Raw genomic sequence first — 12,332 nt, forward strand, 5'->3', positions numbered from 1 at the left:
ACGACATGCAATTGACTTCCAGAAAAATGGAATTTCAGCTAACTTTTGTTTCCCTTTAAAATGACTTGTATAATATGGCAATGACTTTTTAAAGCTACCACCACATGGCAGGTTCTGTGCTGCCCTCTATGCATTATCTTATTTCAACCTCATACCCGTAAGTACTTACTAAAAAGGCCAGGGCCTTTTTCCCATCATAAAACGGATATAGGAATAAAAATCAAAACAGTCTCAAGCCAAAAATTTACCGGTTTTCTTCTACTGACCTCAAGGTGAGCTACCAAAGGATAAGGAAAACAAAAATCTAGAAATAAGCCTATGACAACGTTTGGAAAATTGACCCGTTTTAATTTTTTAAAAACAAAAAAAACACAACACAACATCCAATTATTTTTACCATCTACAATTCAGTTATATCCAAACATTCTAAGACCAAACAGAGTCCCCTGGCCAGAAGCAGGGGCTGAGGACGAGACGCTGAAGACACACGAAGGTGAAGGCTAGAGGTGAGTCCCAGCTGCAGGTCACAGGTCTTCCAACACGCACAGGCGCCTTTTGGCTCACAGTTTGTTCACGTGTTTTACAGGAAGCTCTTTCAATTTCATCCCAGACACCAGATTTCTTCAATGATACACAGCTCCACATTTGTGTTTCCATCCAATTGACGGGAATAAAAAGCAATTTTTGTTTTTGTCTTGTTTTGGTAGCGCACAGAGGTAAAACTATCCGCCAGATTCCTTTAGTAATAAATGAGGAAAGGAGAGGTAAGAAAAGATCTGGGCTGTGCTGGGTGCTGGTTTCTACTTGTCTCTTTCATGTTGACTTCTGAAGTGTTAAATCACACTCATGCCACTACAATGATTAGTAATAGTAATCTTTTTGCAGATGATAAAAAGGAAAAATACCCAATGGACATAAAAATGGTCAAAAAGATTTTACTGCAGGTCAATTTTTCTCCCCCCAAAGAAGATACAAAATGAACATCTAATTGGGATGGTAACTCCGTTAGACATTCCAATTCACCCAGTTGCTTGTTTGCCATAGAAGTAAGTTTGATTAGTAATGTTATAGCAGTAACCAGATGTGTTAATGGCAGCTTATTTGAGGTCCATCAATCCTTGGAATACGTGTAGGGAAGCATGGCTGTCGTTCTCTGACTGCCCACATCTGAACACATTCAGCTACCATGGAAACTACAAAGGAAGGAAAAATAGATTTATTCCAAGATTCATGTACTGGGATTTTTTCAGCGCCCTTTCTTCTATAAAGCCCCGGAGTGGTGATAATGTGCTAGGGACTGCTGTGTTTCCCGGCATGAGCTCCCATCCTCTGAGGGTCCTGAGAAGGATAGTGGATTGGTCCTGGAGCCCTCATGAAAGGAGGGGGTGGTCCCATTGGGTGGAACATGTGTGGCCCAAAACCTGCAGATGGGAGAGGACAAATTTGTTAGGCTTGCAGTTTCCTTAACAACCTTTCAAACCTCTGAATCTTTCTAAGGTCAAAACCACCTACGCAGAAACCATACTGACAAAGGGCTTCAGAACATGTCAGTCACAGAACTGCTTAGGAACGTATGTATACCTGTAATACCTCCCTGGTTTTAGAAAACCTGTCCCCTCACACCAGGTCAAAAGAAAACTCCACAGGACTCAAGTTATCTGCTAATATGTCATCTGAACCTTTGTTATCTATCGAACATGCCACCCCTACTGGACAGGATCCAATCAGGATTTGGGAGAGGAGGAAGAAATCAGGTGGAGGCAAGACCCTGTCACCACCACCAACAATGCTTTATCCTCAAATGGAGGGTGTTCAGAAAGCAGGACTTCATTAAAGAGGATGGCGACTCTGCCACAGGAGAACCAGGCACTTATGATTTACTTACACTCTTCACATGGTCACTGGCAGCTTCTAGAGCAGCGCGATACTGGAACCATTTATTACTGTCCCCTCCCCACCCGCTAAAGATAAAGCCATATGTAACGATCTAAAATTTAACTTAATTACAAGACCAAGAACACTGTTTAGTTCATCTGACACATTTTTTGTAAAGACTTACTGAATTTACATCCTGGCACAAGCTCTCTATCTTAGAGACACGTAATGAATGCTTTATACAATGACACATACATCCACTCTAGGCAATGGCACGCTAGGACATCAGTTAGGATTTAGTTTAAAACAGGGGACACACTGATGATAGATCAGTGTAATCTAGTAACTCCCACTCTGATATACATACACTGAGATCTTTAGAACACTGGCAACTTTCCCCTCGTTGGCAGGCCAGGAAAAAAGAAATCAAAGATCAGGGACCCTAACAAATCAGGTTTACTTGCAGATTTCTATGGGGCAAACTCAAAGAATTTAGACATGATAGTGAGGTGTGAAGACAGACTCTCACAAGGATTTTCCTAGGCTAAGTTAGACCTACTTACTGACAAGGACTATGGACATTACCTGGGGGAGGGGGTGGGGCAATACCAGGAGGCGGGGGCAGTGCGATGTTCACTACAGCTGGAGGTCCACTGGGGGGGAGGTTGAAGTAGTTGGCAGAAGCTTCTTCTTCTGCTGCAGGAGGAGGAGGAAGAGCTGCAGAACAGAAAAGAGGCAACAGTCAGAGAGAAGATGATTGTGCAACATCATTTCCCACTCCTGTAAAATCCTGGGCTGCTGCTGGGAGAAAAGGGCTGCTGCAGGAGCCAGAAACCAGCCCGCAGGCCTCTCCTCGCACTGAGGAACATCAGGGCAGTGTGAGCACCTGACGTGAGCAAGCCATGGGGTGGGCACAAAGTCTGCACTCACCTCCTGGCAGTCCTGGAACAGGCTCAAGCTTGATTCCAGAGTCTGTGGTTCCGTCCTTCTCTTTTTCTTTTCCTCTGGCTGCTTGGGACCTGGAAGACACACAAGGTCAGCACTAGGTCCCACCTTCTCTCATACCTCTGCTTCTCAGGTTTCTTGGTCAAGCAGAGATCCTTCATCCTTGCCTCCTCTTCGGCAAACACTCCTTCCCCATACAGGCCACAGTGCAGAGTGGTAAAAGCAACTGTTTTAATGCCAGAAAGACCTGGACTCAAAATCTGCAGGGAACGTATGGATGAGAAGAGGCGACCTCTGTGTGCTTGGCACAGTGCTGACTTAGCACACCAGAAGCACTTGGTCTGGGGGTGCTGCTGCTCTTCGAGATCCCCTTTCTGCTTCAAAGTCAGAAACCTGTCCTCCCTCTGAACCTCCAGGGCCTTTCACCAGAGTCTCTCTTTCACAATCATCACTTTCAAACTGGAGTTAGCTTTTCTTCTCCACTGGACAACTGGCCTCTGGAGGGCCGACTCTAGGTCTAATGCATCTGTAAACCCTCAAATCCACTTTTCATATCCTGGCATCACATTAGAACTGTAATAGCTGGTCATAAAAAACATGAACCTTCAAAAGAGTAGATTACTACATCAAAACCCTGAATGAATTTCCAAAGCAGGACTTTCCCAATGTCGCAAGATTGAGGTGTTAGGAAATGAAAAATTCTTTTTAACAGTCCTACTGACTTAAATCTATTCACCAGAAACATACTAGTCTCCAGATAATGGAACACTTTCTTGAAAATCTCAACAAAGATACTTTAAAGGAGTCTAACTCTCACCTTCCCCATTTCACGTTGAGTCTGCGGCCATTGACAATCAACTTATTAAAGGACTTCTCTGCAGCCACCTCTGCAGCCTGCCTCGTGGCAAACTGGATGAACGCACACTGCTGTCTCTGCACGACAGTGATCGTCCGGATTTCCCCAAACTGGTAGAAGTGATTTCTGAAGGGACACAGGCAGAGAAACAGGAGAGTTAATGGATGTACTCCCAGGTGGTTGTGATGGATTATTCACTCTTCCGCTGACTCACGAGGCAGGTGGCCCCATGGTTATCTGTCTAACCACCTGCAGGCAGTCCCCCCAGTACCCTACCCTACTGGGGGTGCTACTCACTGAGAGTTTAAAAAAAAAAAAATGAGTAAGACATGGTTTACTAATATCTCAGAGGTTTTTTTGCCTGGAGGAAAAAGGGCCCCAGTGGGTTCCCTAGGGACCTAAACCCGACGTAAGGGTCTGGCAAACTACAGCCCCCATGGCTCATGAACCAGGAACATTTAAAAGTTATATTAAGGTTGTAAAATAACGACGGTGACAATGATGATGACAATGAAACAACAGGGAGGAGGAGCAGGGAAATGTCTGCCACTGCAGGGATGGCCTAGCTCACACAGACCAGGTTTAATGGAGAAGGCCACAGAGGGCGTGTTACACACTTATAGGAGATTCTTCCTCATTTATCTCTTTGCAAGAGGCAATTTCCATCACTATCTATCCAGAAGTCCCATCCAGCCAATCAAAATACAAGCCAAGGATAATACAAATACATCAAATACAAATCTCTCTAAAAAGTTAACAATTTAAACCATACAAGTTTTGTAATTGCCAAGTTCTCCCTCCTTGACATAATTAATCACACTTGGATACGTGCTGTAGTTTAGAAATTCTAACTGGCTATTAGGTCAAACAGAATATCATGTAGGGGCATCTGGGTGGCTCAGTCAGTTAAGTATCCGACTCTTAATTTAGGATCAAGTCATGATCTCTAGGTTGTAAGATCAAGCCCCATGTCAGCGACATGCTGCATGTGGAGCCTGCTTAAGTTTCTCTCTCTCTCTCTGCTCCTCATTCCCCTGGTTACCGCTCACAGGCTCTCAAAAAAAAAAAAAAAAGAATCTCATGTAATCATTACTATATGCAAGGATCAAGGATCAAGTAAGCACTGTTAGCTGATGAACATTACTACTCTGACATCAGAAAGATAATTTTATAAAGATATAAAGATTCTAGTCAGCATGATACTAACTATAGAGTGGCTAAAGAAAAATGTACTTCGTACCAAATTATCGTGCTTGCCTGTGTTTTTGCCAAAAAAGTATTCCAGGGCAGTTAAAAGCAGAAAGAGCTCATGAAATTTTATCTACAAACCTTAGATCAGTCTCAGTAATGGTATCGCCCAGGCCACCAACATATAACGTGGTGATAGTCTTGTCCTCTGGTGGGTCCAGGCGAGGCATTGTTGAAGCCCTCTTTAGAAGCTTATCTGCCACAGGATCATTGATTCCATAATATCGGTCTTTAATGTTCTGATCAGCAAGGGGATCATCTGGATCTGTTGGCTTCTCATGTCTATGGTTCAGTAAAGAACAATGCATTAAGGTGAAACAAAGGAAAAGAATTTACAGGTATCACCCAATAGTAGCTACATACACATACCCAGAAATGTCTTTTGAACTAGAAACTACAGTCATCCCAAAACATAATTACCACGACAGATCTAATACCAAAGGAATTACTGTATTACACAAAGACTTGCCAGCCTCCTAAAAGCCATTTAAATGGCCATCTAAGTTAACAGAGTTAATTAAGAAATTGGCACAATCCACTTCAAAACAAAAAGTAACTAAAATATGGTTACCCTTCTCTAGGTCAGTGGTTCTTAATGTACCTGAGGTCTTGCATACCACTGACAGTCTCATTCAAGCTATGGACCAGGCCCAGAAAAAAGCAGATAATTATTTTCATGGGTATAAGGTGAACCAACCCCAAATCAAGAACTCCTAGGCCAGATGCTTGGCAGGCTTGACTGAAACATACTCACATACCTTTGAGAGGCCTGGCCTTCACTGGATATCAACTACACACGTACCCCATGACAGTGATGACTTAGCTCTCAGGTAGAAACTTTTAGAGTCAACATATGGCATAACAACTTAGCTTCCCAAGGCCTGGTTATGAGTAGAAGTCCCATTACAAATAAAAACAGTAATTTCAACAAGCTCTTCTAAATGTAATAGCCCTAAGATGGGACATTTATCATACTAGTTATATAAACCTATAGATTTTAAATCAGAAATAGTCATTTCTTAAATGACTAAGTATCTGCAAGCCAATAATGAAAGTGCAGTTCAGCTCTTGCCTGTATGGGCACTCCTCTCCTCTTTTACATTCTCCTTTTACCCAGAAGGAGCAAATGTGGGGTCGATTCCTCTTGTAGTAGGGTGTGGTCCGGGCCAGCTTGAGCAACATATCACTGGTGGAGGTGGCTTTCCCCAACATGCCAACTGGCCGCGTTCCATCAGAGTTAGAAATCTATAGAGGGATGACAAGTTCAAAAGATAAATTGTATAGACTGTGTCAAACCACTAGGATTCAACCAAATATAAATTTACATCAATAAAGTGGCAGCATACTTCTCTCTCCATATTCTGCGTGTAGTACTCTTTGTTAACATCTGACTTTGGCATGTCATCCTTAAAAGATAATCCCGCATCACGGACCTGGATGGGCAGGCCTAGCACAAAGGAAAAGAGGAAAAACCCTCAAGATACATTTAAAAACAAATCCATACTCAACTGCTCATGGAATAAAACGTCATTACTCTCCTCTCCAGCTTCCTAGGTATCAGAGGCTTTATTTTTATTCAAAATCTTTATTGCTATCAGGCCAAAACTACCACAGAGCATTCTATGAAAATGTCCAAATTCCTGAGCTGTCATGAAATTTGAAATCAATGTTTTAGAACATATTTTAGATGAGTAACATTTGGTTACGGTCAGACTTGACCTGTAGTGAATAAGTAATAGCTTATATAATAAACAATAGCTTTTATTACAAAAGTGTTTAAAATAAATGTAAAAAGTACATTGTTGTTGTTGTTTTTTACGATTTATCTATTTATTTGACAGAGAGAGAAAGTGCGCGCATACACCCGTGCACAGGCAGCAGGGGAGGAAGGCAGAGGGAGAGGGAGAAGCAGCTCCATGGAAGCTCAATCCCAAGACCCTGGGTTCATGACCTGAGGCAAAGGCAGAAGCTTAACCAACTGAGCCACCCAGGTGCCCCAAAAGTGAGTGACTTTTAAGCCTGTCTTACAGATCCTCTAGATAGTCACACGCATGTAAAGATCACAGTATTCCAGAACCAGAACACTTTTAACAAATATATAAATAATATTAAACAGTATGTGACCAGGACTTCAATTAGCAGCTATCTTTCTGAACTTAACATATATATAAACTTATTTTTCCATTTTATTTTATTGTATACTAGCAACTCTTATTGAAAAAGTATTTCTTCGGGCGCCTGGGTGGCTCAGTGGGTTAAGCCGCTGCCTTCGGCTCAGGTCATGATCTCAGGGTCCTGGGATCGAGTCCCGCATCGGGCTCTCTGCTCAGCGGGGAGCCTGCTTCCTCCTCTCTCTCTCTCTGCCTGCCTCTCTGCCTACTTGTGATCTCTCTCTGTCAAATAAATAAATAAAATCTTAAAAAAAAAAAAAGAAAAAGTATTTTTTCCATGAACAAAAAGTCACCTGTAGGTAAAACAAACAAGCAAACAAAAAACAACCGTAGGTAAAACAAACAAACAAACAACCCTCAAAAGCAGTTACTCTTAAAATAGAAGCAGTCACAATCTATCAGTCCTAAAAACACAGTTGAGACAAAAACCTAAAGCACAATTAGCCATTGCTTCTGGTAAGGATTGTGGGAAAGAGCTTTGAATCTTCAAAGAAGCCCAAGGCAAAGAAAATACAAAGCACAGGAAAGATGTCTTCCTTTCACTTTGGCTATACGGATGTACATGAGAGAGATTTGGGCCAATTCTGATCAATTCCCAACTTTTCCTTAAATTCCTCCTATTGTTTAGAAGGGCTCTAGAATGGCCTAGTATGACTCTCCTCTTCTAGGAAAAGTAGAGCACAGCGGGCACTCCAAAGTGGGGTCAGAAGCAGAGAGGGGGTGAGAAATGGGAAACAAAAAGATCGGTTTGTCCTCTAGGACACCTGCATCTATATGCTTTCAGATCTGTTACACTGGGCAGACATACCATATTCCAGATCCAAGAGGCAGGTCTGACAGACATTCTTCAATTTACTGCAGGTCTGGCACACTTCAGTTTTCTTGAAACGCATGCGGACCCCGGGGCACCAGCGAAACACTGTGAATGGCCTGGCACAGATCTGAAAAGCAAAATGAGAGCCAGAGTGCTAATGGTGCTGATCTGGACAATAAGGCCATGAGACTTAATAACAATGGGAGACTGAAAGGAAAGATCCTTGACTCTATGGTTTAAAGGAGACCCTAGCAACCATGTAGTCTAAATACCAGTTACAACACCCTTCCCCAGGAGTTAAAACATTCACATAGTACAGAAATGAAATATGCAAAAGTCAAAGTCCTCCCCACACCAGAGATAACCACTACTAATAACAGGACCATTAATCCTTTTGGGCAGGGCAATGGGGAGTGCTATACACTCCTTTAAGAATCTTATGACAGCTATGACCTTCCTCCTCTGCTAAAACCCTTATGCGCATTGTCAGACAACACTCAGTATATCATCTCAGAGGGTTCAGAGCCCATCCACAGATACCAGGTTAAGAACCTTTACATTAGGGGAGCCTGGGTGTCTGAGTGGCTTAAAGCCTCTGCCTTCAGCTCAGGTTCTGCCTGGGATCAGCCCCGCATCAAGTTCTCTGCTCAGCGGGGAGTCTGCTTCCTCCTCCCTCTCTCTGCCTGCTTCTCTGCCTACTTGTGGTCTCTCTGTCAAATAAATAAAATCTTAAAAAAAAAAAAAAAAAGAACCTTTACATTAAAGGGCTCACTTTCCTACCTCTCACACAAAACAGTTAACAGTCAATGAGTATATAAATGATAATATGAAAGTCTATGTAGCACTGGCTTTTACTGGAGAAGCCCAGCAAGTTGGAAAGAAAAGGAAAATAAAATTAAATCATTATTCTTAAACAGACATACTTACTTTACATTCCTTCCCATACTTCTCTTTGGTCTGAAACAGAAAAAAATAGAAAAAGAGCAAGTTTACAGAAAGACAAAAATTAGATGTCTGCTCCTTCCCTGAAGACAACCTAAGAAATGTGTCTGGAGATCCCTGGTCTCCTAAAAGGTGGTGGTGAGGGACCACCTACTGGAGGTGTGGGAGAGCAGAGGTACTCTAACCAGCTACTATGAATCACAATCTCTTAAGAATCTTAGAATCTAAGGCAATTATGTATCTTTCCACTGACACAATTCTTAGGCTCATTTCTGACTCCCAAGTTCTCTCCTAAGAATTAAAATTCCTAACAGTTCCCACAGTCCCCAAATCACAGAGGACATAGCTTTGGCCAGTCCATTTTATAAAGGTTAGTCAGGGGTAACTCGTATAGACCCACGCTGTGCAGATACTCTGTATACATACAGTCAATCAAGATCTCTGAGATCGATCACAACACAGTGTTATTCTAATCATTAAATGTTAATTACTGATTATTTTACCCTCATGTATAAGGATGGGGTTACCTTACACTAAAGAAACTACAAGGGGCAGTGGCCAAAAGGTATGTGATTAGGAGTCAGGACACCTACTATCTAGTCCTGATTCTCCTTCTACCTTGCTAAGGTTCCTGGAGTCAACATATCTGAATTTAAATCCAAGCTCCACACCTTACCTGCCATATTGAAAAGACATAACTGTCTCTGCCTCGGGTTAACAGACCTAACTGCTAAGTAAATAAACGCTCAATAAATATTAGCTGTTATGTTATCACTCCTAAACCTCAGGACTGCTACTGAGTTCCAAAGACAGAACAAGCATGACAGTCCTTTGCAAATCGTCCTATGCTTTGGGTGAGTAAGGGAGCATCAGTACTCTGGCGTGGCTAAGAGAAGCATTTCATGGACAGCGTGCGAACACCACAACACTGGCAGAACCTGAATAACTTCCGTTTCACACGCGATCACTCACCATTCGGATATACGGATTTTCTCCGAGACACGTCTGGCACAGAATGGGGAAGTCCTGGTGAAAATGGGAAATCTGGTTGAGAGCCAGGCTCCGAAGACCCTACCATCTCAGCCACACTCACGGCGACGGGGGGAGGGGAGGCGAGAAGCGAGGGTGGGGGACACGGTGGGGCAGGAACCCCAGGTCTAGCACGGGCCAGGTCGCGGGAGGGGGCGCTGTCTGCACTTCCGGCAGGTGGCGGGAGAAAAGACCAGAGCGAAGTGCGTGGAGAGGGCAAGGGTGTGAAGCGGGCTGGTCCAGGACCCTGGCTAAGCGCGCTCCCTCTAAGCCCTGGAGGAGGAGGGCCGCCCTCCAGTCTCCCGCTCTGGCCGAGCTAGGCCGCAGCGCTGGCTCCTGCCCGGAATTCCCTCTGCTGCTCCACCGCGACGGCCCTGCCTGCCCGAAAGAGGCCCGGCTCCGCCGCCTCTCTCTGTCCTCCTCCGGCAGGCATACTCACCGCATCCTCCCAGTTCTGCCTGTTGTAGGTGTTGGAACCCAGAGAGGTCGCCATCTTGAGAGCGTCTGGAGGCAGCGGAGGCTTCCTAGTTGGGAAAGAGGACCGCCACAATCCCGTCAGGCCCTGAGGCTGGCTCCCGGCCCGTTGACGTCTTATTTATGCGTCTTGGGCGCCCTTGTGCGTCATGACGTCACCCAGGGTGTCTTCGCTTAACAATTGGAGTGCTAGGGGGTTGCAATCCGGTGCTCTCTTGGAGTTGGTCACTGGTTGGAAGGAGGGCCACGAGTACAGTTGATTTATTTCTAAAATGGAGCGAAAAAATAAGGGAACAAGTAAGGAAAGAGGGGTTGGGACTAAAACCGCGTTAGCTCCCATGGAGCGCTTATTATGCCTAATGCTGGGCGAACTGGGCTGTGACACTATCTTAATAATCACAATTTCTTTGTAAGGTTGCCAGCTTTAGCAAACAAAAACACAGAACGTCTAGTTAAAGTTGAAGTGCAGATAAACAACAAACCATATTTTAGTATAAATATGTTTGGGGACGTATTTATTCTAAAAAGTGATTCGTTTATCTGAAAGTCCAGTTTAGCTGGATGTCCTGTATTTTATCTGGCAACCACTACTCTCTAGGCAAGTATGGTTGTCCTTTTTTTTTTTTTTAATAGAAAAGGAAGCTGAAGTTTAGAATTTAGAATTGGGTAACTTACTTCTTATGGTCCTGTAGCTAATAAATGATGAAACCACAAGTCCATATTGTTACATATATCAGTAATTTGTTCCTTTCTATTGCTGAGAATTCTAATATATAAATGTATCGGGGGATTTTAAAAAAAAAATCCATATGTCAGTTGATAGACATTTGAGTTGTTCCGAATTTCAATGAGTATAAATAAAACCATTATAAACATTCACATATATGTTGTAAGGACATACGTTTTCATTTGTAAATACAAAGGAATGTAATTACTTGATCAAATGGTAAGTATATATTTTCCCATGTGAGAAAGTTCTTGGAGTTACCTAAGCTTGAATCTATGGTTTGTTGTCTTTTTAAAAATATTTTTATTTTATTTTTTCCTAGTTGGGGTGGGGTAGGGGTAGAGGAAGAGAGAATATTAAGCAAGCTCCATGCCCAGCGCAAAGCCAGACACAGGGCTCTGTCTCACAATCCTGAGATCCAGACCTGATCTGAAGTGAAGAGTCAGTTGCTTAATCAGCTGAGCCACCCAGCCACCCCTTTTTTTTAATTTTTAAGTAAACTTTATGTCCAGCCTGGGGCTCGAACCCAGGACCCCAAGATCAAGAGTCACGTGCTCTACTGACCAAGACAGCCAGGTGACCCTTCGGTTTATCTTTTGTTATGTTTTACAAAATATTTTAAGTTTTTAAAATTTTCATTTAAGTAATCTCCACCTTCTACATGAAGCTCAAACTTACGACCCCGAAATCAAGAGGTGCATGCTCTTCCGACTGAGCCAGCCAGGCACTCATTTTGCAAACTCTTAGACATCATTTCTTTATTCTTCTGCGTAGTTTCTTCTCCATTTGGGAATCCAATTATACATGTCAGATATCGTTCCATAGGTTTTTTGGGGGGTTTTGTTTAATTTTTATTTATTTGACAGAGATCGCAAGTAGGCAGAGCAGCAGGCAGATAGAGATGGGGAAGCAGGCTGCCCGCCAAGCAGAGAGCCCAATGCGGGGCTCCATCCCAGGACCCCGGGATCAGGACCCGAGCCAAAGGCAGAGGCTTTGACCCACTGAGCCACCCAGGCGCCCCCGTTCCATAGGTTTTGAATACTGTGTGGTTTCACTCTTTCTGAGGGGGACTCAGATTGGGTTATTCCTATTGACATAGCTCTAAGTTTTCTGATTATTTCCTCAACTATGATGAGTCTACCGATGAGACCACAGAGGATATTCATCTCTGATCCTGTGGTTTTTTTATTTCAATTTGTCCCTTTCTTATAGTTTCTGCCTCTCTGCTGAAATGTTCATACATATCATATT

General features: G+C 43.2%; 1 protein-coding gene across 1 annotated transcript; it reads right to left on the reverse strand.

Annotated features, from left to right (window-relative positions):
• Positions 1-323: 323 nt before the first annotated feature.
• On the reverse strand, positions 324-10,459 carry RBM22 (RNA binding motif protein 22). Its single transcript, XM_059417178.1, has 11 exons — positions 10,320-10,459; positions 9,824-9,877; positions 8,837-8,866; positions 7,904-8,036; positions 6,271-6,371; positions 5,997-6,169; positions 5,006-5,206; positions 3,638-3,802; positions 2,806-2,894; positions 2,461-2,592; positions 324-1,421 (listed from the first exon to the last, which is right to left on the reverse strand). Exons 1-11 carry the CDS (start codon positions 10,371-10,373, stop codon positions 1,291-1,293), a joined length of 1,263 nt encoding a protein of 420 aa, XP_059273161.1. The 5' UTR covers positions 10,374-10,459; the 3' UTR covers positions 324-1,290.
• Positions 10,460-12,332: the final 1,873 nt, after the last annotated feature.

Source organism: Mustela nigripes, chromosome 12 (assembly GCF_022355385.1).
Source record: "Mustela nigripes isolate SB6536 chromosome 12, MUSNIG.SB6536, whole genome shotgun sequence".
NCBI classification, from domain to species: Eukaryota; Metazoa; Chordata; class Mammalia; order Carnivora; family Mustelidae; genus Mustela; species Mustela nigripes.